Source organism: Lynx rufus, unplaced genomic scaffold (assembly GCF_022079265.1).
Source record: "Lynx rufus isolate CCGP_SWC_20201006 ecotype Redwood Valley unplaced genomic scaffold, mLynRuf1.p SCAF_10, whole genome shotgun sequence".
In the NCBI taxonomy this organism is placed as follows: domain Eukaryota; kingdom Metazoa; phylum Chordata; class Mammalia; order Carnivora; family Felidae; genus Lynx; species Lynx rufus.
Window position 1 is genome coordinate 50,573,711 of NW_025814824.1, and position 25,977 is coordinate 50,599,687.

General features: G+C 43.6%; 1 protein-coding gene across 2 annotated transcripts in view; it reads right to left on the bottom strand.

Annotated features, from left to right (window-relative positions):
• Nucleotides 1-25,977, bottom strand: part of MOB3B (MOB kinase activator 3B) — a 121,118-nt gene that overhangs the window by 24,016 nt on the left and 71,125 nt on the right. For both annotated transcript variants that reach the window (XM_047065135.1, XM_047065143.1), the window contains exon 2: nt 8,216-8,418. In XM_047065135.1, the coding sequence (XP_046921091.1) occupies nt 8,216-8,418 (203 nt within the window). The remainder of the gene's footprint in view (nt 1-8,215; nt 8,419-25,977) is intronic.

Consider the following 25,977-nt stretch of genomic DNA (forward strand, 5'->3'; position numbering starts at 1 on the left):
ACACATATATATATGAAGCATTACCCATATTTCCACCAAGAGAGAACTACCCTGGACACTTTTTGCCATATTTCCTTCCTCATCTATGATTAGATGCTTCTAAAGGACATACTAATAGATACAGGATTAGAGTGATTTTCCAATACATTTTGAATCTTGTTTTTATTACTCAGTATTACATGCTGACAATTTTCCCATGGGCATCATCTTCAGCTATAATTGATCACATTTTAGGCCCTGAAATAAACCAGACCACATCTCCCCTGACCCAACCAAAAAAAGAAAAAAAAAAAAAAAAAAAACCAAAAAACTAAAACCAGTCATCAGCCCACAGACCAGAAGCAAAACTCTCTGGATATCAGCAAAGGATGAATAAATAGAACTGACAAAGACATGTAGCTGATTTTGCCACATTCCCAGTAACTCAGTACAATGTAGTTCATTGAAATTAGTCCCACATTTCTTTGCTGTTTTTCAAACTGCCACTTTACAGTATGTTTGCCAAGGCTCTTAAAATGTTCTCAGGCTGGCATATCCACTCAGCTCTGGGCATTAAGGTTGCCCTGTACTACCACCACCAGCTGATGCCACAATGGACACACACACATACACACAGCATGTCATCTAAAATGACAAAGTCTCAGGAATGCAAACTCCAGCTGTTCTTTGGGCCGGGTGTACCCCCCTCTGCTGACATGATGGGCTTTAACTCATGAACGCCCCACTAAGCAAGAAGATGCCAGCCTGGACCAAAGATGACAAGGCTGGGACATGCCATGTCAAAGATCATAATCACCGTACTCAAGCTGGGGGAGACTCTTGTTACGGTGTCTTTTACATCTGGGAAAACTGAGGCCCACAGAGATCACATGCCTTGCTCAGGGGCGGACAACTACTGGCGTAGCATTAATAGTGGAAGCATCATTGTAGGGAAGGCCGAACTGCCAGACTCACAGGCTGAAGCTCTCTCTTTCTTCTTCAACGCCTGTGCCCATGTCCAAGCCATTTGGCCGCAAGTCAAGGAAACTGCATGACAAGAAACACTACAGAGGACTTTGCAGAGATGACGTTTTCAAAGAAAAGTTCCTTTCAAAAGCCCACAATGGCTCTTTTGGGGAGCAGCTCTGGCTCATGTGAGAGGTTCTGCTTCTTTTTACAGACCTGATCTCATCTTGCCATGACAGGCCAACCTTGGCTACCGCACTCACCCAGGCATCTCCAAGGGGAGTTTAGGCATGACCTGGCCACCCCTTAGGGGAATATAAGGTCAGCATATGCTTGGGCCTACATGGGTTGTGGCGAGGACTTATAGAACAAGGCTTTCCAAATCTTTGGTCTCCAAAGTGCCCTGGTCCTAAATTATCCATTGTTAAATGGGTGGTTTTGGAGCTAAAGCCTAAAATCACTAGTGCAAGGACCTCAATAATTAGCCAACTGGGGGAGGAGTGGGAGACTTGGTGTGACAAAATGGTAGTAATGGCAGTGAGAGACGGAGAGGAATGTAGTTTAGATACGGAGAAACAGATGACCACACTTGTCTGAAGTAAAGGTAACAAGTGTGAGAAGTAGATAAAATAATATACGTAAAGAGCTTAATGGAATATCTGGAATTCAAGAAATGGAGCTACTGTCTATTTCTTGAAAACGCTTGTGTGCCTTGTACATACTAAGAACTCAGTGGCAGGTGTGATACAATGATGCAGAAGGACTGAGGGGTGAGAATGAACAGGGCTGGGTTTATTTTCTTTCTCTGAAGCCCTCCCCTAGGATGAGTTTCATTTCCTTCTCATCTTCCTCTTTCCATCTTCTCTCCTTCCTCACCCCATGCAGCAGTGGTGGGTGTGGTAGGGGCCCAGGTGGAGGCAGGGAGGGAAAACTCAAAATCTAGAGACATACCACAAAGATGGAACAGTATTACCCAAAGTTTGCTGCATGGACCATGATCTTTATGTTAACGAGTGATAACAAATGAAAAAAATTTTGCGGGAGTCAAATGTAGTTAAACTGAGTGGGTTACACAAAACTGAACCAGCTTCTTCGCTGCAGGACGTCTCAAGGTCTTTAATCTGCAATTCTACATTGTGGGTCTTCAGGGCTGGAGATGATATAGCATTTTGTAAACTTACTTGATCCAGGGAAAGAAGTCTGTTTTCACTGAGCATTACTCAAGATCAACTTTTTTTTTTTTAAATATAGTTGGCACACAATGTCACATTATTGCAGGTATACAACATAGGGATTGCTATGCTTCTTTGTTATGCTATGCTCACTCACCACCTGTCACCATACAGAGCTATTACAGTGTCATTGAGTATATTCCCTATGCCATGCCTTTTATTCCCATGACTTCTTCATTACAGGACTAACATTTTGAGGAATATTCTTGGCCAATACTGATCCTTAGATTTTTCTTCTTTGCTTTACTTTCCCACCTCATTGAGCTAACCTCCAATCCTAGAGAAGACATGAAGTGCTAAAAATAGTAAATCTCACATCTGAGAGTAATTGTCATCCACAGCCTTGCCGCCAGAGTGTGGTCTGGGAACCAGCAGCACAGACATCACCTGGGAGCACAATGTGCACGTTCAAGTCCCCTTCCAGGTGTACTGAATTGGAATCTACAGTTTGGCAGCATGCCCATGTGATTCACATGCAGAGTAAAGTCTGAGATGCAGACCGAGGGAGCTTGGTAGTAGGCCCTGAGCTCAATAATTCTGATTTGCTGTATCTGTGGCAAGGCCCAGGTATGTGCATTTTAAAACATAACCTCCAGAAGATTCTGATGCGCTGGCATATGGACCCCTATTAAGAAACACTGATTTAATTTAAGAGCTTCTATGGCCCAAGTGCCTTGCCGTAAGGTAAAACAACAGCCTTGTGACAGTATTTGGCCTCACAGCTGTACCTATGCAAGGTAGGTTCTTAACAATCACCTTCATTGTTAGAAATAAGGAAATGAAACCCTAGAGGGAGATGGAAAAGGCCCTGGACCAAGGTCACCCAGGGGTCAGCAGGAGCACAAGGGTGAGCAAGCACCCTCCTTCCTCCCCACCTCCACAACCTTCCTCCTCCTCCCTAATCAGCTTTTTATTCACCAGCTACTGCAATGCTAACAGCGCTTTTGGAGTCTGCTTTTGTTTTTAGTGAAAGACCCACAAAACACTGCTGGTTATTTGTGCTTGCTAATGATAATTCTGATCAGCTCAATTCTGTCAGCTGACTCCCCGGCTGCCAGGGGCCCACAGCAGCCTGCTTATTCAATCAGGGACTGGCCCATTTTCTAATTACCAGCATCGTTTGGGCTCGTTTCCTCCAACTGTGAACTTGCTTGAGTTCAAGTCTTCTTCAGCTGTTGCATTTACATGAGAAATGGCTCATCTGTCAAGTCTGTGTCTCTGTTCGCCTCCCTCTCCCTGTTGGAGACCAGATGAAATGGGTTCCCAGGCTGCCGCTGACCAGCAGGTCCCAATGGGAGCCATGAGGCAAGCCCTGTGGGGGGATGCACACACTGGCCTTGCTCACTGGGCTGGCCAGAGTGACCTCTTCCCAGCTTCTGAATTCCAAATTTCACTCCCACTCTGAGGTCAGAGAGGGTCACCAACCGTCCCAGTTTGCCAGGGATCGAGAGTTTTCCCAGGACATGAGACTTTTAGTGCCAAATCTGGGAGGGTTAGTCACCTGGACGCAGTAGTATGAGAGCATTCAACGCTGCCCAGGTGACCTAGCTGGAATCTAAAACAGAAAACTAACTGAAAGTTGGGGTATAGATGATGATACTAAGACTGATGATACATCCTTTCACTGCTCTGTGCCTAATTTTGCTTTTAAGTTCTATTGCTAATCCAACAGGATGAAGCTTTATTTCCAACAATGAAGAAGTGGAAGTCTGCTGGCATGTTCTGAGATAAAGGTGGCACCAAGGGAGGAATGATTGGTAGACAATCTCTGTGGATGGAGGCGCATCACCCTCAAAGTACTCTTCCTAATTCAAAACATATTATGCACTTGGTGTGTACTTGGCACTATAGGCATGGGAGCATATATCCTATATACCCCCAATTCTCAAAGAGTTGACCATCCTATGGGAGACACCAATACAAAGATGATAAACTGCATCTGTTACAAGGATACCTAGGGGATCACTAAGATGGCAAAAGGCCATGGGAGCTGGGAAGGGAGAAATGGGGTATCCTTGCTCACTATATGCCAGGGAGTTTATATTCATTATCTCATTTAACAGCCAACATTCCTTAAGCCCTTACCATGTGACTAATCCATTTAATGTCTACAACAATTCAATTATTATACCCATTCTAGGAGTGAGGAAAATGAGGCTTTGAGAAATCAACTACTTGCTGAAGATTGCAAGTTAGTAAATGAAGAGTTTGAACCCAGAGAGACAGAGTCTGGTGTTAGGCACTGAAGTTGAATCTCCTCCCCTGTGGGGTGCTGGACACTCCGTAAACATCAGATGAAAGCTACAGGGTAGTCTCTGGGAACAGACGAGTACAGCTGTCCATGGTGGACGCAGAGCAGAGAGGAACCTGAGGTGGGGTCTCTGAGTTCTACACTCATGCAATCCCTAGGCACGATATCGGAAATGTCCCACTGGAGATGTGGGAACTCAGAACGCTGGTGTTCTAAAGGAAGCTGGCTGCTCAAATGTTGCCCTTCTGGCCTTTTGCTGCATTACATCCTAAAGAATGCACACTAGAATGTGAAGCCAAAATGCCTGACTTGCTTATCATTTTGCAAGGGCTGAAGATGAGTGTGTCATTATTTTACATTTTTTAGTTTGTAGCTATAAGTTCTTCAAAGCATATCCTTCTTATGAACATCTGAGTAACTTGTGTTGCACATACAGGGTACCTGATATATGCAAATTAAATAAAAATGTGTTGATCTGAAATACTATGATTGATTTTAATATGTTCATTGCTACAGTCAACTTAGAAGTTAGGTGTTCTAGCATTATCAACTACTGAAATTGCTCCTATAAGTAAAAACAGTCCAAAAGTACAGTATTCTTAGTGGATACTGGACTATGCTAAGTATCCAGAGCCTGATATTATATAATTATAATTATTTTTTTTAAGTTTATTTACTTATTTTGAGACAGAGATCACGGGAGTCGGGGGGGGCAGAAGGAGGGAGGGAAGGAGAGAGAGGGATTGGGAGAGAGAGAGAGAGAGAGAGAGACTATCTTAAGCAGGCTCCTTGCTGTCAGTGCAGAGCCTGATGCAGAGCTCAATTCCATGACCCAGAATTCAAGAGTCAGACGCTCAACCCACTGACCCACCCAGGTGCCCCTATAATTACTGTCCTTAGAAACGTTCTCAGTATCTTTTTCTGTTAACTTTATAGGCTTTGGTTTGTGTAAAATGAACACATAATTTCAGACAATTAGGCATGAAAAACATTTGTTAATATGTAAAAGCATTAAAGTTAATTACCCTGCAATTATAATTAAGAAAGCATAAAGGTAGGAAGGATTCTGTTTCAAGCAAGATTTAAAGAAATAAAAGGTTCTAGGGGAAAAACTGATAACCCTTCTTCCTCACTTCCACTATTAACAATTCCTGGCTAACCCTGAGTCAGTCTTCCCTATGCCTCCAAAGAGGCTCTCGTCTGGAACACTGAGCTGTTCGGAGCCTTTCTGTGACTCTCACTTCAGTCAGCTCCTGGTACTGCCAGGTGTTAGAATCCCTGGGGCTCTTCCTCAGTTACTGAAAATGACTGATAGTTTTTTGATGGCTAAGAAAGGCTGGCTGGCGCTCAGCTTAGTCTTACAACGGCCTTTATGCTTTTGTACGTAAAGAAGAAACTGACTGTTGCTTCTATCCAGCTGTTTCTGCTCCTTTGAGGCAGTGAAACCGGCACAGTGAATGCTTTGGGGAGCCTCTTCATTCTGGTGGACCTTCCGGGGAAGGTATTTCCCCTGACGGTTTCTCCACCCTCTTGGTTTCCGTGGCCTGGAGTCCCTCTTTCCTTTGTCCTTGACATTTTCTAAATTAGCTTTGTCAACTCTTTCCAGCCTTTTAACTCCCTTGAGCTGTTTGCACACCTTTTCTTCTTGTACTGTTTACCCACAGCTGCCTTTACAGGACAAAGTAGGAGAAGTTCAATAGTGAAGCATTTCAGCTTCTTTCCACACTACTTGCCCAACTGAATTCAGAGACAACCTAGTTCCTGCCCCCAAGAACTTTCTAGAAAACTGTTGTAAAAGAAAATGAAGAAGATGAGCACTTCTGTAGCCAACGATATATCTTATTTGTGTCCAGAACGTCCTGTTTTGTTCCAGAACTCCCAGTGATGCAAACAAAAATATTTTTTCCCCATGTACTTTCATAGCATGATAATAGATTTCAAGTTGAGAAACTCTAAAGGTGATATATCAATTTCTTTTCCAGATACAGATACTGTACCATATTAAACATGTCTCTCTCTCTCTCTCTCTCTTTTTGTATTTTTGATTCTTTAACAACAGAGCCTTGCTGACCCCGGAGGGACTGCCCCTCCCAGGGCTAGCCAATTCCTATATGTAGTAAACAACTCACCCTCCAGCTGTTTACTCCCCAACCAATACAAACCAATCAATCCAGAGCCCACAGCCCCAACCACCTCCCCTATGCCTCTCACCCTTAGGGCTACTACTGCCTTCCACAAATCACCCCAGATCCAGGTACCACACAACTAAGGCAGTCCCTAATCCCCAGGGCCTCCTGAAATTATTCAGATTAGTCAATTCTAATCTTGCTTAGCTTGGCTCACCTGTTCCTTCCCAGAGAAACCCCAATAAAGGCTTTTACCCCCATTTTCTCTGTTTTCCCTGCCTCTAACCAACCCTGGTGGTTCCCCCACCGTGCCTTGCCTTGCCCCCCACCTTGACATGGTGTGTGCCCCTTGCCTTCCGATCTGTGAGTGTAACACTCTATCTTTCCAATGGCAGTTGTTTCCTGATCTGTTGGCCTCACCATACATAAATAACAACAAAACCTATACTTAAAAAACATGTACATAAAGAGAAAGGAAGATGGACTAACAAAAGACCATAGCCTGGGCCCTGTGTTGGTCATTATTCAAATGGACTTGGAAGAAAGTTAGTTGCAAAACTGCCATTTTTAATGTTTTAAGAAGAAAGTGTGATTTTAGTATAAAGCTCTGTATTATACGGGATAAGTACTCAGTAGAGCCAACTAGAAATAGCTGCGTTGAGGGCATCCACATTAAGATACTACGTGTTACAAAAGATGTTGAGGATTTCAAGGGTCCTTGACTTCTAAAGCACAGACTGAGTCCAACTATAAAAACACCTTATGAAGAAAACACAAGGAATTCCCATTCACCTAAACAATAACTGTTAAGTTTCTTAAATCAAATGTTCTGGATTTTAATATATCCCATTAAAATGCATCACAGGAGATTCAGTACGAAAAGCAAAGCCCTTCAGATACTGTATTCTCATCTGGAGCTTACTTCTGTCGCCATTTCTGGAGTCCAAGGGCTTACTTCTGTCTCTGTCTCTGGAGTCAAAGTGCTTACTTCTGTCTCTATCTCTGGCATCCAAGCACTGACTTCTGTCTCTATCTCTGGAGTCAAAGCACTTAGTTCTATCTCTGTCTCTGGTGTCCAAGCACTGACTTCTGTCTCTGTCTCTGGAGTCAAAGCGCTTAGTTCTGTCTCTAACTCTGTAGTCAAAGCGCTTACTTTTCTGTCTTACTCTTTGGAGTCAAAGCGCTTACTTCCGTCTCACTCTCTGGAGTCAAAGCTACTCGCAGGTAGTTTTGCTTGACTTGGCATGCCTGGCAGCAAACAGTAGGTGCTAAATATGTGTTTACTGATTAAAGGAATGTTTCTGGTTATCTTTGAATGGAGGTATAATGGATAATATGAGAGATCAAAGATGCTCATTTAAGGGAGTAAGTAGATAGGTGGCTGGTTTGGGAGCTGAGAATTAAAGCTACTCCCTTGAGCCCAAACTACTACAATCCTACTACATTCTGCCACTATAATCCCACTACAAACCACTATGTGGTTTACTACACTGGGTGCTGTGGACATCTTGGCATCTCCTGCTCCTGAAGCTGACCTCTAACTCCTGTCTAATGCTGTAGGCCTCTGGCTGATGGCTCATCATGAATGAGCATTTTGCATGGGTTTGTCAGTGTGCTGGGACAAAAGGCTGAGCTCCTAGAAGTAGCATGGTGACACTTACCAAAGGCTCTAGCTCCTTGCGGTCTATGAGGTTCATCTCTGTGACGAAGTAATAGAAGTGCTTGTAGCAGGTGTTGACATGGGCCTCCGCGCCCATCACAATGACCCGGTCAAAGTGGTGGATGTAGACGTGGACGAAGACTCGGAAAAGGCGGCACAGGATCTTCTTGCAGATCTGAAGGAAGTTCTTTGGGAAGGGAACACCTAGAGAAGTTAAAAAAAAAAAGAAAAAAAAAAAAAGGAGAACAAAGCCATGATGGGAAAGCTCCAATAGCCCAGGAGCACATGTGTGAAGCTGGAGAGCATCCTGGACCTGAGCTCCCTGGCCAGCTACAGATGCCTGCTCTCCATGGGTGGCTGTGTCGGATCCTGCCTAAAAAAAAGTGGCTGAAATGCTGTTGTATTTAAATGCCAAAAATGACTAGGAAGAGACCAAAAAATGAACGAAAAGGGCCAGGTTGGTTTCTTTACCTAAATGTATGGGTGTGTATGTGTGTATATATCTGTATATATCTATATATCTATATCTATAGCTATCTATATATATCTATAATATATCTGTATATATCTGTATATATAATGTGTGTATATACGTTGCTTATATTTATATAAAAATATTCATTTTTGCATACAAATGTGTGCTCTCCCTTCTTGTGTTTTTCCCCCACTTGATACAGCACAAGAAAGTTCATCTTCCTCTTACATTAACATAAAGAAAACCAGCAGGAGGAGGGGAATGCTCCAAGGAGACAAGCGCTCCCTGACACATCATGATGGGGGCGGGGCCTTGAGCACTGTAGTAAATTGAAAACACCTTCTCCTCAGAGGGAGCCGCTGTGCCAAAACTCCCGCCAAGGGTGGCCGTGTGAGAACTCCTGAGTTTTCAAGATAATTCAGAAATTTGGAGTGCTATGTGAATTTGCTGCATTTTTAAAACATCAGCAATTAAAGTTTTACAGAAATACCAACGGTCAACACAAGACATCTTTCTAGCTTAATTTCGCCTACAGGCTACCAGTGTGCAAATTCTGATCCAAATTTCTCCTGAGATTCACTGTTTCTGAGGTGGGCAAATGCAGCAAACTCCATAGACACTTTGCATTACTTATTACCACTTCATCCCCTTGTGGAAGGTAAGAGTGGGTTATGTGGCCAGAGGAGACACCCAGATTTCCTGTTTGATGACCACTACTGCTGTCTGGTCAGAGCAACACACAGCAGGATCCACAAGCCCACTTCCTTTCCCCCTCTTAAACACTGTTTAAACTCTTGTTATTTACACTGTCCTAAAATGGTGACAAGTCTGTTGTAAGTCCAACAGACTTTGATTTCCTGCTCTGCAACTTTTCTATCTGTATCACCACAGGCAAGATACACGACCTCTCTGAGCTTCAGTTTTGCCATATGTAAGCGAAAGTTGCGACAGTTGTGAGGATTTGATACAGGTAAAATTTCCAGTGGTTGTCAAGAATGAGAAGTGGTACTCATGCAATTTTGGTTTCTCATCTATAAAAGAAGGATCATAATAAAGCCTTCCTTGCATGCGTTGGAGGGTGCTAACATGAGTAAAATCCTTCGACAGTGCCTAGAACAGAGTAAGAGCTCACCAAATGGGAATGGCCCCCTTCTCTCTGCACTACAGTGAGGGTCTGGAGCACCTCGCTGTTGTTATAAGGAATACGTTACCTTTCTCAAGAAAGGTAGACATGGCAACCAGCCTTTCATCAGAATTGGAGAGTGTGCTCAGGATGTGGCCCTGGTCCCTAGGAAGCCTGGAATTTTGTTCTCTGTTCCTCCACAGGGTCCCAGTGGCAGCTGTCTGGTGAGATACTCTGTAATGGGATCACCTGGGACGCCCAGGACACGATGGGAGAGACAGAACATGACTGGCAGCTGGCAGAGGCAAGATCTGTCTCCCTGGGGCCTGGCACTCTTACCTGCTTTTCTTCAAAAACAAAGTGGGACCTATCAAATGAACCCAGGGAGAGACTCAGGCATAGCGTGGCAGCTGTCTGGGCAACAGATGCTGGGATTTAGGGATGTAGGTGAGGTACAGCTGGGAAGGAGGTGGTGGGCAGACCCTCGCAGAAATTATGGGTGGTTTTCTAGGTTTTCTAGGTTTTCTAGGAGAGGCCAGCAGAAAGCACTGCTGCCAGGCTGCGGAAGGTTCTGGAGTCTTCAAAGAAGCTCAAGTCCCAGAGATGATGGAATCCCCTCCAAGTGTGTTCCCATGAGAAGGGGAGCCCTGTAACCCACACAGTGACAATACCAACGGCTGACATATTTTTCCTTTACAACCTATCTGCAAAGTAGGCTTTACTACCTATATGTCATGGATGGCTAATACTGAAGCTCTGAAGCACAGATTGACTTGCCCCAGGCTATTTAGCTAAAAAGTGGCAGGGCTGGGATTTGGACCAAGACAGCTTGATTCTAAACACCAAAAGATCTGGTTAAGTTTGGAGTATAACTCTCTACCAAGGATAGAGGCATAGCTCGACTGCTAAGTGAAACAAGGCATCCAAAGGCTACTCTTTGGTGGTATAGAAATATGAGTTAAGAAAAGTGGTGGGGAGAGAGAGAGAGAGAAGTTTGAAAGAAGTCCACATCGCTGGCAGCCACAGATTCAAGGGGATAAGAGGAAGGCTAATTAATACACTCCGCTGCCTTCAAGGAGAAATGTGTTTTCTCTGCCCATGCCTTGGGACTGGGGATCTGGGACTAATAGTAAAAGCCAACATCAACTGAGCACTTACTGTGTTGTAGGAACTGAGCCAAGAGATTTACACAGATTAGCTGATTAAGTTTGCAGAACAAGACTTGAAGACAGGTACTATTATTATTGTTTTCTCATCTTTGAGATGGAAACAGACTCAGAAAATTAAGTAGCTGCCCAAGGTCATTCAGCTGGCAAACAGTAGAGGAGGGGTCTGGACCCAGGTTTGTCCAACCCTAAAGCCCAGGACCACCCTGAAAACCTGAGATACTGCTCTGGGGCTCCAACACACACCTGCAGCTCTGTGGCCCTTCCTTTCTGGGTGGCCTGAACCCCCTCCAGTGGGTTTACCTTTCACATCCCCTGCCTCCAGTCTCCGTGGAGGCTCACCAGCTGCTAGAGAACATGGAGAGTCTTAGCTGTGTCAGTGCATCTGCTTGACCAGCCCCAGGCCCCACACACTGACTCAGAGGTAAAGCCAACTATTGGGCATACTGAGGATGTTCATGGCAATTGCTAGGTGTCTCTAGATGGTCCCCAGTTTGCCATATTCCCCCCATCCCTATTCTGCTCAGTTCTGAATTCCTGGTGCTACCTTCCATTCCATACCTGGTCTCTGGCCTTGCTTTTGTTCTCAAAGTTGGTTTGCCTCTATCTCTCCCTTTTGGGATATGGCTGGAAATTATCTTGAGAATAGTTGAGTTGCTTTGAGAATCTGCAAGGTCTACTTTTAAAGTCCTGGCCCTACAATTTACTAGCTGTATAGGCAGGTTACTTCACTCTTCTGGATTATAAAATAAAGACATTTGCTTTGCAGTGTCCTTATACTAGTATCTGTACTGTAATGGGTATGTAGTGGGAACTTTTGTACTAAGTTCTATTTTTTAATTTCTCACCTGAATTCCTCGGGACTCTAGCAGCTTAGTTGGATCTGACCCTTCCACCATTCCCTCCCTTACACGTAATTCATTATTCAAAAGTGAACGTTGCAAATGGTTCAAGTCAGGACGTGCTCAGCATGTACCAGTCACCTCAGGCCAACTCTGGAAGCTGACAAGTCCTGGACTGAGAGTTCTAGGGAGCCCAGAAACCCCAGTGAGTTCTCTGCTGCACCAGAGATAAAATTTCAGTTCACAGAGCATGGGATTAAGAGTAAGAAAGCTACACAGCAGTTGGGAAATTCATTCCATAATATCTATGGTTCAGGGGCCACTCCTATAGTTTGTGTAATATTTTAGCTCTTTCCCCCCCTTCTCTTCAGCCTTCCAGGTGTTCAGATTTGTGTGTGTGTGTGCATATGTACGTATGTGTGTATATTTGTGGATATATGTGTGCATGTGTATATGTATGTATGTGTGTATATGTGTGAGTGTATGTGTTACATGTACGAATCTGTGTGTTTATATGTGTGTACGTACATGTATGCATATGTCTGTGTGGCATGTATGTCTGTGTGTTTTAAATAAGCCTTCAGAAGGTGGGAGGTAGAAGAGACCACTCCCTTTGATGTAGAGAACTGGATGTCTAACCCTTTGGTGGACTCTGCAACTATCTCACCCTGTGTAACTGGCTTCATGGCAGCAAGATAGGGCAAGACTCAGCCCTGCTGATCCACTCCCTTCCTTGACAGGCCCCAGATGGGCCAGATCATGAAAAGTGATCCATCTGAGGGTTTTTGTCTTCATGGGGCTGCTAAGATGTATCCAATTTCCAAAGGAGCCAAGGAAAGGGCTCCTTGGCCAAGGAGCCAAAGGAAAGGGATCCTTGGGTGATGCCTGATACATATGTGTGTGAAGTCCTTTAGTCCCAGGGACATCCTGAGCAGTGATATTATTGTTGCAGCTTTGTTTTTAACTGAGGCTTAGCTCAGTGAAAGTACTTGCTCCTAGCCTCATAGCTAAAAGGAGATAATGATTTGGCTCTAAAATCAGGTCTTTTCTTCTGCATCCTGTTACTGAGGGCTCCATGGTAGCAGGGAACAGATCACCATTTTATGACCTGCACTTAGCTCAGTACCTGGCTTATAGAAGGAGCTTGGAAAATGTGTGTTTGCTTGCTTTAAATGCATACAGTCCAGCAATAGGAAGAATGAAAGGCTAATGAATCATCACAAACGGATGCTGGTCTTGTTATAATGATGGCTGGCAGCTGAGGGGGGCTGTACACTGGCTGGGTCTGGGCAAAGGGCTATGTGGACATGTGGCACCACTGATCCAGCTCAGGACCACATTCAACCTTCTGTCCCTCTGCTTCTCTTGCGTGTGTGAGATATTATGCACCCTTCACTTTAGTATTTCCCAAGCCATGTTTTGAAAATCACTAATCTTGGGAGATCCTTGGTTAAAAAAAGAGGATCACGAGATCAAATGTATTTGCAAAAATGCTGCTTTTGGGGTGCCTGGGTGGCTCAGTTGGTTAAATGTCTGACTTATCTCATGGTTCATGAATTCGAGTGCCACGTTGGGCTCTGTGCTGATAGCTCAGAGCTTGGAGCCCTCTTTGGATTCTGTGTCTCCCTCTCTCTCTGCCCCTCCCCCACGCTCTCTTTAAAATAAATATTAAAAAAAAATTTTAAATGCTGTTTTCATAGAGGTTTACAATGTATCTCCGCAAAATAAAGGATCTGAGAATTCCTGTAGGAAAAAGTCCTATTTTACTCTAAACTGCTCCCCCCGCCCCATAATATCTACTGGTTTAAAACACAGTCTGTAATCATACTCCCCAGCTTTCATTTCTATGTCACTCTACCTTCTATTCACAAGGTAGTCATATGCAAACAGTCCCTCTAAGCCTCCGTTTCCCCATCCAGAAAGAAACAGGGATGTTAATGTTGTCTGTAGCTCATGAGGTTGTTGTGAAGGTTAAACACACACACATAAAAAAGGTTTTGCCTAATGCGCTGCAGATAGTAAGCACCCTCTTGTGAACTGTTACTTTTAGTATCCCATAGACCCAAAGTTCTTTGGAAGACACTTTGGGATTAAATTCCTCCTGCATATTTATTTTCATGAGGGCAGCTTGGGCATTAACACATCAGTTCTGAACTTACAAAGAACTCACAGTGGCAAGTACTCAATTAAGCACTGGGTTACATTCTGCCTTATATTATCTTCTACAAGTTTCTCGTATTTATGTCTCATATTATTGTAAGCTCCCTGAACAAAGGGATTGTTTTAAATTCTGAGTCTGCTTTTAAAAGTACCTGGCACAGACCTAGGTAGGGAATACTTATCAATCAAAAGTGAATCATAAAAGAGCAGTGATTTTATTTAGTCAAGATGTGACTCTATCATTTCCTATTTGGGGGAGGAAAAAAGCCTACAGCAGAACAACAGTGTTTTTCCAGGGTCTTGACAAGGTCCTGACATGAGAAGCTTCACGCTGCCTTTGGTGAAAAGGGAGGAGAACTCTGTGATAAGAACATTTTGATTTCAACAAGGAGGTGGGAAGAAAAAAATCTGAAACTCCTCTTTTCTTATCATTAAAACCTCCCTTATTTGCCTTTCAATGAATTTTTTCAGGTGCTGATAGTTAATTTTCAGTTACTGTACTCAATTAGAAAGTTAATGCTAGACAATATTAACCAGTAGTCTTAACTGAAGTAGATTGCACGTCTGAAGGGTTTGGAGTTAAACTTTGACTAGTCTTATTATAAACCAGATAAGCCATGTGACCACAATCCCAGACAGATATGTACTAATTGATAAAGAAAACAACCTTTGATCAGAAGGTCTCTAAATGATTTGCAATCACTGATTGAGTCTCAGGGCAATCTCTTTCACCACCCCACCCCGAGCCACATCCCAGGACTCTCAGATTCAAGCTGGGGAATTTCAGACTCTAAGAAGTTATCCCCAAATGAGAAGATGTGTTCGGAAGAGTGTTCTCTACAGAGGTGATACACACACACACCACACACACAACCTTGGACCTGGATGATCTTGGGTCATGTGATGGAGTTGGGTCTCTGCAAATGGGTCAGTACTGAAATGAAGTTGGTGAACCTAAAACAGGGCCACGCTGAGCCCAGATTCCAGAGGGAGCTGAGGCAAAATGCCTGGGCAGAGGTCAGAATCCCAAGCCAATCACTTGTATGTGCTTCCCTCAGGAATTTGCTCGACAATTAGACTCAAAGCAAGACTGGAGTTTGCTGGATGATCAGGCCAAGGAGGAGGCTGAGCCAGACAGGAGGGATGAAGGCAGAGGGTAAGGTGAGACTGGGGGGCCTGGACTCTCCTGAAGGCCTGACAGGCAGCCCCCAGCCCTGCCTCTGCTGCTCAGGAAGATGTGGTGCTCGGCAGGGAACCAGCATCTGACAGAGTCCTGCAGAGTTTATGAATGTGCCTAACCACAACTTTCTGATCTCCAAACCACAGTCAGTATGAGAGCTAAATCGAGCATGGAATATAATAATTTCTCTGGGGCCCCATGTGGATTTGCCTTTTATCTCGGACTTAGTAAATCTCCTTTCTCCCAAACAAAATTTAATAAAAAATTCCAGTAATTTCTGAGCTTCAATCCATTTTCTTCCTTCCTCCCCCCTCCTCTCCCTTCCCTTGCACTGTTAAGCAGATGCCCCATTCAATCCTTCCTTTTAGAAAACCCCTGAAAGAAAATAAACTATCTAAATGGCCTATGTTTTCTCTTTTGTTCTGTTATGGAAGCTGCAAAAGAAAAGAGTCCCTCAGAGAATGCAGAAACGCTTTGGATAACAGGGCCACAGATTGAAGACAAAGGTCCAAACTCAAGACCCAGGTGAAAGCTTCTGTGCTAGCTATAGCACATTCCTGTTCTGTTTTCTATCTTTTAAGAGAATGTCCAATGCTTGGGGAGGAGACTCTGGTCCACGATCACACTGGGTTGGACCCGGACTATGGAGATGTAGCAAGTAAGGGCTAAGAGGTTGTCTCCAGGGACAGCAGAGAACTTTCCTCAAACATCCCAGGTTCCATAAGTAATTGGCAGATATTCCAGCCTGTCATTTATTTTGTTAATGCCTCTACTTCCTAAGAGCTCAGCTCAAAGACTTCCATCATCTCCAGCCTCAGGTTGTCTGCCATCTGCTGAACCTTCCTGAGCACAGATCCCACATGGTAATTCCATACTTCTCTGTGGACCCTGACTCAGGTCTGCCTTCTCTCCTAGACCGTACCCTCCCTGAGGGTCCTTGCAGCCGATCCTCGGTGCCTGGCAGGGAGCCTGGAGTGGGCTCACCATGTAACCAATAGTTGCCAAGTGCTGGACCCAGAGCTGAGCTCTTAAGCCACATGCTGACCCTGAAATCAAAGCTCAGAAAGGCGAGGGGACTGACTGGTTGGGATTTCAAACTAGGCTGTGATGAAAAGGGGTCTGAAGTCCAGCCTCTGATTCTGGAGCCTGTGCTCTTTCCACTCGGCCAGGACACTCGATGGGGTGTTCTCACAGATCCTTTCATCTCTTTCATCCAACTGGAGAAACTGGAGAGGCAAAGCTTGTTAAAAGACGAAGATGGAAGGCGGAGGTTTGTCTCTTACTTCTCCAAATGCATGTGTCGTCCAGCATGAAGAACAGTGGCTAAGGTATCTGGTTCTGGTGCCCATCAGACTTGGGTTCACATTCTAGCTGGGAAACTTCCAGGCTGCTTGCTCTTGAGCAAGTTTGCGAATGAAAAGGCTCATTTCCTCATCTGAGAAATGGGGATAATTAGACCTAGGTGTCTGTGAGATTGTGAGGGTTAAACAGGGAGCACCCGGTAACTAACAGAACTAACAGCCGGCATTAACAGCTGTAAGGAAACTTTGGCTCTTCTTCATCAAAGCCCAGGGTGCAGGGGAAGGACAAATGAAACAGGACAGATGAAGTCACCTTTTCTTCAAAGGGCAAACTCCTGTGAGTTGTCTAAGGAGTTTCCACATGGCACAAGATGAAACCTAATGTTCTGGCCCATCCTTTTGGGACCCCCTGATAGCACACGAATGACAACAACCAGAAATGCCCACAACTCCCCTTAACACTCCTTTAACTCCAGAAATGCCCACAACTCCCGTCACTCACGTCTGAGGGCATTTGTGCTGTCCTTTTTGTCTTTGGGGTCCAGTAACCGAAGAGTGCATGGATGAAAATCCCTGCACAAGCCATAGAATTCCCTCATTCTCAATAGTTCCTGAAGAAAAACAACATCCCACACACGTGGGAAAAGAAAACAGACCTCCTCTGGCAGCGTGGCCGAGAACATACCATTTCCCAAACACTTGCAAAACAAAATGCAATTGGATCACGAGGAAAACAAACAGTGAAGAAAACCTCATAACACAGATCTGTTTCTTACAAATACACATCCTCCTCCTCTTAGCTTCCGCCCCGCTCCCTGCCCATTGCATCACCGTTCTCCCGCCTCCTAAATGTATCTACATATTGATCTAAAGAAGCCCCATGTGCTCGGGCTCAGGCTGATGAAAAGTCAGCTGCAGAGGACTGACTCCTTGAAGCAGATGTTTTGTGTTATCTCTGTGCGTTCCTCAAGAAAGTGTCTGTTCGTCATGCCAAGCAAAACAATCCCGTGTAGCAAGACTTTGTTCCTCTGCCTTAAAAAAAATAAAGTCCCCAAACAAGCTGACAGCTGCAAATGGTTAGAAACAAACTGGCTACTACCCTGTTCCCCAACTCCCTTTGCCCTTCCCCAGTGCCCCCTGTGTTGCCCTCTGACCTACCACCACAGTGGTTGGACCAAAGGAAAACAGACTAGCATGTGATTATATGTTCTAAACAGATTGTTAATTCTTTCAGACATGCCATTTTGCCAGGCAGAGGAAGTGCTGTTTCAGCCACCCAAAGGAGCGACTGTAAATACAATGTGCCTGCTTCCCACACTTCCCTCTTCTCCCCATGTCACTTCCCTACTGCCAGAGGCTGTTCCTTATCTGCCCATTCATCTCCAGGATGTCTGCCTTCACCCTCTGCCATCGCAGCATGGAGGTGGAAGTAGACTGAGAAAGACCCAGGAAATCCTGAGGAAGATGCTCATTCACTACAGAAAGGCAATAAAAGCCGTAAAAAACAAACTGTAGCTAGTTCAGATGTGCTGAATTTGCTGAAAATCAAATGGGGCCAAATGGGGTGGAGTGAGAACAAGATGATAATCAACTTCATTAGTACTAGAAAGTCAGACAGAAGTACCTGCACTTTGATCATGATCGCCAGTTGGAATCTGAAAATGACTCTGCCTTCTTGTCATGGATGATGTACTATGAGCATCATCACAAATAACACTTTCCTTTATTCACCAGCAGACTCATTTTTCCATGATGTGATGAAGGGCAATTAATCCCAAATCTTGTCTGAAGAGTTCTCCCTCCACCTCTACCACCACTTCTCTAGCTCAAGCCACCATCATTTCCTGCCTGGTTTGCTGGAGCTTCTCCCCTCTACTCTTGGATTTTTTCTAATCTCCCACCGGGCAGGCAGATAATTTTCCTACTATGCAAATCTAACCAAGCCATCCACCTTTTTGCATTAACCTCTAAAGCAGCTTGCTACTGCTTTAAGGTAATATCAGAGCTATTTTACACAGCAAACAAGACCCTCTACGGTTTCAACTTTGTTTATCTCTCCATCATCACTTCTGGAGCCTCCTAATTTGTATATAATACTCCACTCTTCTGGAGCTACGATCCTCTTCTGCTCACTCTGGGGAGTTGCCTCATACTGAAGAGTTGGCAGCTGGAAACCCTCTTCTTCAACTTCCCCTTCTCGTCTGGCTAACTCCCATTTGTTATTCAAGGCTCAACTCCATCATCACTTCCTCTAGGATATCCTCCTTGTCCACCTAACCCAGTCAAGTCAGGCATATCATGACGCCCTGTACTTCTCCTATGACAATACTTGCTACATTATAATTGTCCATTTTTTAAGTCTCCCCCTGGACTGAACATTTTGCACTGTCAGGGAATGTACTTTTACCTTTCTTGTTCACAGTTATCCCTGGCATCAAATGCATACCAGAACATGGTGGTCTCAGTGAGTATCTGTAGAGTGAATACATGAACAAATGACCATGTAAAGTGTGGGTGGTGAAAACTTCTGCTTGGGTTGCCTTTGCTTTTCCCATCCCCAAGCAGTGGCCTTGAGTTACTGCCTGAAAACTCTTGCTCTGTGGAAAGTTTCCCCGGGGGAATTGAAAAACAGGCCCATGTTTAACCTTGTCATGTCTGAAGTTATAAGGCTTCAATGAAAGTTGATACTTGTATCTCTTCATACTTGGCAGATCACAGAGAGAAATGCATTTTTCTATCAGGTTTTCACTCATAAAGAGAAAGAAGCAACCCCTCAAACCGTATTGTATATTTGTACTGAAGTGCGTATTTTCATATAAATAGAAAAGTGCCAGACAGGTAGTTTTCCAAATTTAGCAAAGTCAGAAATAAGCCAGGATTGACTGACAAATACTCCTGATACATGACAGGGGTAAGCAGGGGACAGGGAGAAAACAGCAAAGCAACAGGTCCTTTTTGCAAAGGGTGGGCAGATCTAGAAAGAATGATGACTGGAACCCAATTTAAGGAGTGCTTTGCAGAGCCACAAGGCAACAGTGACCAGGAAGAAATTAATCTGAGGTAGGGGTGTGACTGTTGGGGGATCTTCTCCAGACAGAAAGAGTCTAAGAAAAGGACACTTGGCCAAAAACATTCAGGGCAGACTCTGCCTGCAAAGACCCTTGAAGCCTGAAGCTGAGGGGAAAATGCCAAGTGGACGCAGATGACTCTTTACACCTGAGCTGGAGGGGTGAAGGCAGGGACTGAGCAAGAAATGGTGAGTCACTGTCTTTGCATGTAAGAGCCAATGAGGGTGAACCAGTAAGAGAGGGGTCAAACCAGAAATAGAGCTCTGATACTTGATCTCTGGGATCCAAGTTCAGCTAAAATCACAGACTAAGCTGTGTATCTGTAAATTATCTACTGGAATACAGTCTGAACCAGGAATCACAAAATCGAATGCCTTCAAGGGTCAGAAAGAAAAAAGAGTATAGTCGGCTGGGTGTAATAAGATAGTGAGCAGTGCGTACAGTGACAACCCGAGAGGGCTCTAGGCAGGAAAGGACAAGAGCCCCTCTGCCTCAGCTGACTGCTGTTGAGGGGGTATATGGGTCTAGGACTGCCAGATCTTCTAGGAGCCTAGATTCCAATGTGGAATCTGTTTATAGTTAAATGTTGGTGGTTAATTCAGAAACATTAAAAATTTTAACATTTCATTTATTAATGTTATTTATTTTTACATAGTTAGCTTGGAAAAGCTGACTTTCTATAAGATGACAGCTTAATTTTTAAAGATTTACACTAAAAAATGTAAAACGCTCTGGTAGTAATGAGCTACAGCAATGAGCACACAACACCCATATCTTAGCTTCTTTTTTTTTAAGTTTATTTATTTTTCAGAGAGAGAGTGTGTGCACACAGGTTGGGGAGGGGTAGAGAAAGGGAGAGAGAGAATCCAAGGCAGGCTCTGCACTATCAGCTCAGAGCCTGATGTGGGGCTTGAACTCATGAGCCATGAGATCATAACCCAAGCTGAAGTCGGATGCCCATCCAACTGAGCCACCCAGGTGTCCTCCAGATCTTAGCTCCTAATACCATTCTTCAATAAAAGGAATCAGGGCTCCTTGGAGAAACGGCTGATTCTAGGGCTTCAGAAGGAAATGTAAAAGACAGCCTGGCACCTTGTAGTGCCAGAAAGAAAGGATGTCTTCAATAAAATCACAACCTTAGGGGCATGTCCAAGGGACACTGGAGGCAACCTGAAAGAGCTCGTGAACCACCAAAGCTGGAATGGGAGCAACAAAATAAATGGAAGAGTACTGGATTGTAACCCAAGGTATAAAATAAATATCCACAAGTCCCGACTGATAGACGGTTGAATAAATGAATGGAAAATTGACAAATGTCCCATGGAGGGGAATTCCAGGTAACTTATGTAGATACTTCCCCCTGAAGGAGGTGGAGGCCCCCTCCCCGCCACTGATTGTGGGGTACACTAGGTGACTTTCTTCCAAAGAGTAAGTATGGAAAGAGTTAATGGAGAAACTTAATGGAGAAACCTGGCAAGCACTACATTGGCCAGGTGATCAAGGTTAATATCAATGACAAGTCATGTGCATGGCATAGATCTTTGATATGATGTGATGAAAATGTCACTTCATATCTGTAGTCTTCCTCTCAAGAACTTATAGCCCCTGTCTAACCATGAGAAAAACATCAGGGAAACCCAAACTGAGGGGACATTCTATAAAATATTTGACAAGTACTGCTCAAAATTGTCAAAGTCATCAAAAACAAGAAATGTCTGAGAAAAACATCATAGCCCAGAGGAGCCTAAACAGATTTGATGGCTAAATGTAATGCGGTGTCCTGGATGGAATCCAGGAACAGGAAAGGGGCATTAGGGAAAGATTCATAAAATGTAAATACTGTGTGGAGTTTATAGTACTGTTGTTAGTTCCTTTGTTATGACACATGTATTATAGATATAAATGTAATGTAAGATGTTACCAACATGAGAAACTGTGTGAGGGATATATGGGTTCTCTGTGTACTACCTTTAAACTTTTGGATAAATCTAAAACTATTCTAACTAAAAATTTTATTTAGATAAAAAATACCACTCTGTGGACCACAAATATTTGATTAGGCCCTGGAACCATAATTTTTTCCCTTTGGTTCATGCACTGACATTTCTATGTTTACTGATGAAACTCTGATCAGGATGGCTACATAATTTGCAGAGCCCCTAGTTCACAAATTATTAAGAATTTCAAGATGATGACAGCAGAGTATTCAACTGAGCACAGGGCTCTCCTGAGGGCAGGCTCCATGTGACTGTACATGACCCGTGGCTGGGAAGCAGACAGTCTCTGATACATAGCATGGTCTGAACAGAGCTCCTAGTTATTCTTGCCAGATAAAACTCCCACCTACGCTCTTTATTTGTTCACTAACCAATTTACATAACTAACAAACATTTATTTATTTGGTGGTGTGCTAGATACTAGAGATTCAGCAGTGAGCAAGAGTTAAAATGGACTGATAAATCATAAGGTCACCTTATATGTAACTGAATTTGGGCACTGACCCTAGGACCTCCCCCAGGCAGACACCCCTCAGGTTCATCCCCTCAACCTCTTGATTTTCCCCTTTTCTCCCATCTCAACTGCAACACTACTTCCTACAATGGGATTTCTTGTATGTGTATGTACTTAAGTTTATTTTACTTATTTTGAGAGAGAGACAGAGAGAGAGAGAGAGAGAGAGAGAGCGCGCGCGCGCGCGCGAGCCCACAGGGAGGGGCAGAGAGAGGGGAGAGAGATGGAATCCCAAGCAGGCTCCATGCTGTCAGCCTGTCAGCACAGAGCCTGATGTGGGGCTCAGACTCATGAACTGAGAGATCACGACCTGAGCCGAAATCAAGAGTCAGTTGCTTAACTGACTGAGCCACCCAGGCACTCCTACAATGGGATACCTGAAGAAAGTGGATTTTAAAAATTCTAATATTAAATATGTAAATGCTTTATGAGGCTATTTTGTAACATTTGCAATTGAAAGTTTCAGTTACTTTGGCTCCTAAGAGAAACTTTATACTTCCTGAGCACCTAATGGCATCAGACATTAACATACGTTAATACTGATTACCCTAAACAAACCAATAAACCCATGAGTTGTTTCCCGCCCCACCCCCCCTTTGCAGATGAGATAATGAGAAGCTTGAGAGGCTGAGTCACTTGCCCAAGATACAAATGACAGGTGGTAAAGCTGGAATTTCAACCCAGACCGACCTCACTCGGAAGCACACATTTCTCAAATAAAACACGCTTTACCCCTCAAAATCCAGGGCGGTTCCTTTAAAATTATTTTTTAAATTAACTTCATTTTCCAGAAAATATCTCTGTATAGCTCGTTTTAAAAATCCTCAACTGAAATAAATTACTGTCAGGCCATTAGCCAGTTTTAAGGTCCTTAATAAAGCATGACAGTTGAGGAGGACAGTCTGAGAGTTCAGGAATTAGTCATTTGGAATTTGGTGGAGGTAGGTGGGAAGAGAGGTAAGAAGACAAAGGGACTCCAGCAACTGCCTCTTTAGCATCTGAGATTCTAAAGCAGAGGGAAGAGGCTGATGCTGCAGGCCAAAACCAGCCAGCGGCATGTTTTCTTTGGACCACACAGTATTTTGCAATGCTGCCACATTTAGAAATTGGGAACTATAGTACAAAGATCAAGAATTCTGGCTTCTTTTGGAAAAACTCAGAAGACCTGTCACAGCTGGCCTGAAATTCCCTCATGGCAACAGCTAAGTGATACCTGCTTCCTGTAATTGGGAGATGCTCCATTCCCCTGGGCAGCCCCGTTCAATTCATTCATTCACTTTGTCAGCTTGGACCCTTTAAAGAAAACATTGCACATGGTTGCAAATTTGACTGCAGTAAATGGTAGGCACTTCTGGCTGGGTGCCCTTCCTTGGGATGAGTCTTCTGCCCTTCAGGCAGAAGGGGCTCTTTCCACCAAGGGGCCACCCGAGAATGGTGCCTACTGGCCTGCCACCTGCTACTCTAACTTGGGTCACCAGTCCCAGCTGTTGTAGAAGCAGGTGGTTTTGTTTTGTGTGGCCAGGTGAGGTTTGGTTGCATAGAAAATGTCTACTGGCTATACTGGAAAATGATTACCCTAGTGACACTGCCCCCGAGTATGTAATATTTTCAGATTCCTCCTTCCCAGGCCTCTCTGAGCACTGACTGGCACCGTCCTCTTTCTAGTCCTCTGACACAAATGTGCAGAGGGCACCATTTGCTTGTTTGAAGGCAACTCCAAGAGGAGCATCAACAGACAGGCATCTGGATTAATGAAGGCAATGGGCTTGGTGTTTTGCAACACAGGAGTGTCCTCCCTATGCCTTTTCTTTGTTAACATTTACATAGACTTGATTTTCTTACTGCCTGCATATTTGCATGATACACATAGACATTGCTAAACCCCCCTTCCAGCATATTTGGTCTATTCTACACTAACTAACTACGGTGATGTTTTGGTGATGTCACACAGAAGCACAGTCAGCCAGCTTACTCACTGGAGAGGACTGTGCACCTTGAGAGACTCTTAGGAGTCCCAAGGAAACCACCTTGCAGGGCACGTGTCTCCTTGCCCAGTACTACCTCTCCTAAGTTCTCATGAAGTTCTTACTTTCCTGGGCTGAAATGCATTAGCACCCTTTGGAATAGTAATTAGCAATTTTAAATGTTTTCTAGTATGGTGAAAAAACTTCTGATTTATAAATCCATGGTTTATATTTTCAGACAGGTATTTCGGAATATGTACTTATAAAGATAGGTCATTGCCTAAATTCTTTTGGTCTAATCACAAAAGTAATATTGTTAAAAAATTAGAAAATGCTGGTCAAGTATAAATATTATTATCACCCATAATCCTACCATGAAATAACCACTGATAATATTTTGGTGTGTTAACTTCCAATCTTTTATCTTTGAATATATATATATACATATACATGTATATATATATATATATATATATATGTATATATATGTATGTAAATGGTATATTGTTTTTAAAAATAAGATTGAAATCATATAATACATTGTATCCTCTTTTTTACACTTAATATTATATCATGAGTACATATAAATATTCTTTGAGCAATGGATTGTCACAGATTCAGCAATGATGAGGACAAAATAATATGTTTGAGTGACTCTCCTTGAGTATATCTTCAGCAATTAGTCTCTGACAATGTTCCTTGGTTAGATTCTTAGGAATGGGTTGAATCTCATAGATTGTATTAGTAGTTCATGTACATTTTGCACTTTACTCCACAGTAGATCCATTTGTCTTATAGAAATTATTAACTTTTCTGTAAACCTTGAAATAAAACGAATGGGCTCTATTTATCCTGCAGGATAGTATTGGTATTCCCTGGCATACCATTGGGTTCCCTGTCATTGTGAACACCTTTGCAAGAGAAGCCCTGACGTAGGACTGAAGAACTAAGGCTGTAGAAAGCAGTTAATAGTCTTCCTTTGAGTATAGCAGTGGTTCTCTCAACCCTGGCTGCACATTAGAATCATCTGGGAAGCATATTACACACACACACTCACACACACGCACACACACACACACACACAAAAGAATGGCAATGTCCCACACTGAAAAAATTGAATCTGAAATTCTCCAGATGATTCTAGTGTGTAGCACTGGTTGAGAAACACTGGCCTAGAGCCGTGATCTTAAAGTGTGGTGCTTCAAACAGCAGCACCAGCAATATGTGGAACTCACTAGAAATGCAAATTCCCAGACTCCAAGCTAGAGGCACTGAATCTGACTCTTTGGGACCAGGGCACAGCAATCAGTGCATTTTAAGATGCTTTCCAGATAATCCTGATCCATGCTAAAATTTAAGACCACTGGCCTAGGGTATTCCTTGTCCATGTTCCTGGTCCAGAGATATAGTGTACCTAACCAAGTAGGGGAGTTTATTGAAAATTCATAGAATCTGCTACCAGACAGATTGAGTTCAAGTCTCTTGTCTGCCACTGACTAGCCAAATGACTTCAGGCAAGTGAATTAGCTCCTCTAAGGCTCAGTTTCACCATACAGGATATGGGGATAATATTAACAATACACCTACCTCATTTGGTTATGAGAATTAAATGTAAAAAAAATAATGAAAGGTATTTTGTAACATAGGAAGAGCTCGAAAAATATTTGCTATTATCATTACCCCTCCAAGATACCATTATTAGTGGTCAGGAGGCTGGAAGGAAGCTTCAGAGGTGGAAGAAACCAACTGATCTGATGGTTTTAACATCCCAAACAAATGCTTGTTCCCTGACTGTTGTCTAGCACAGGCTTGGATTTAGATTACACCTTCCAGTGGCAAGAACAGATGAGTTTCCCAGGATAAGACAATCAATCATTCTCTCAGGAGCTATCTTCAAATTGTGGAAGCACTGAGGGGCGCCTGGGTGGCTCGGTTGGTTAAGCATGCGACTTCAGCTCAGGTCATGATATCAC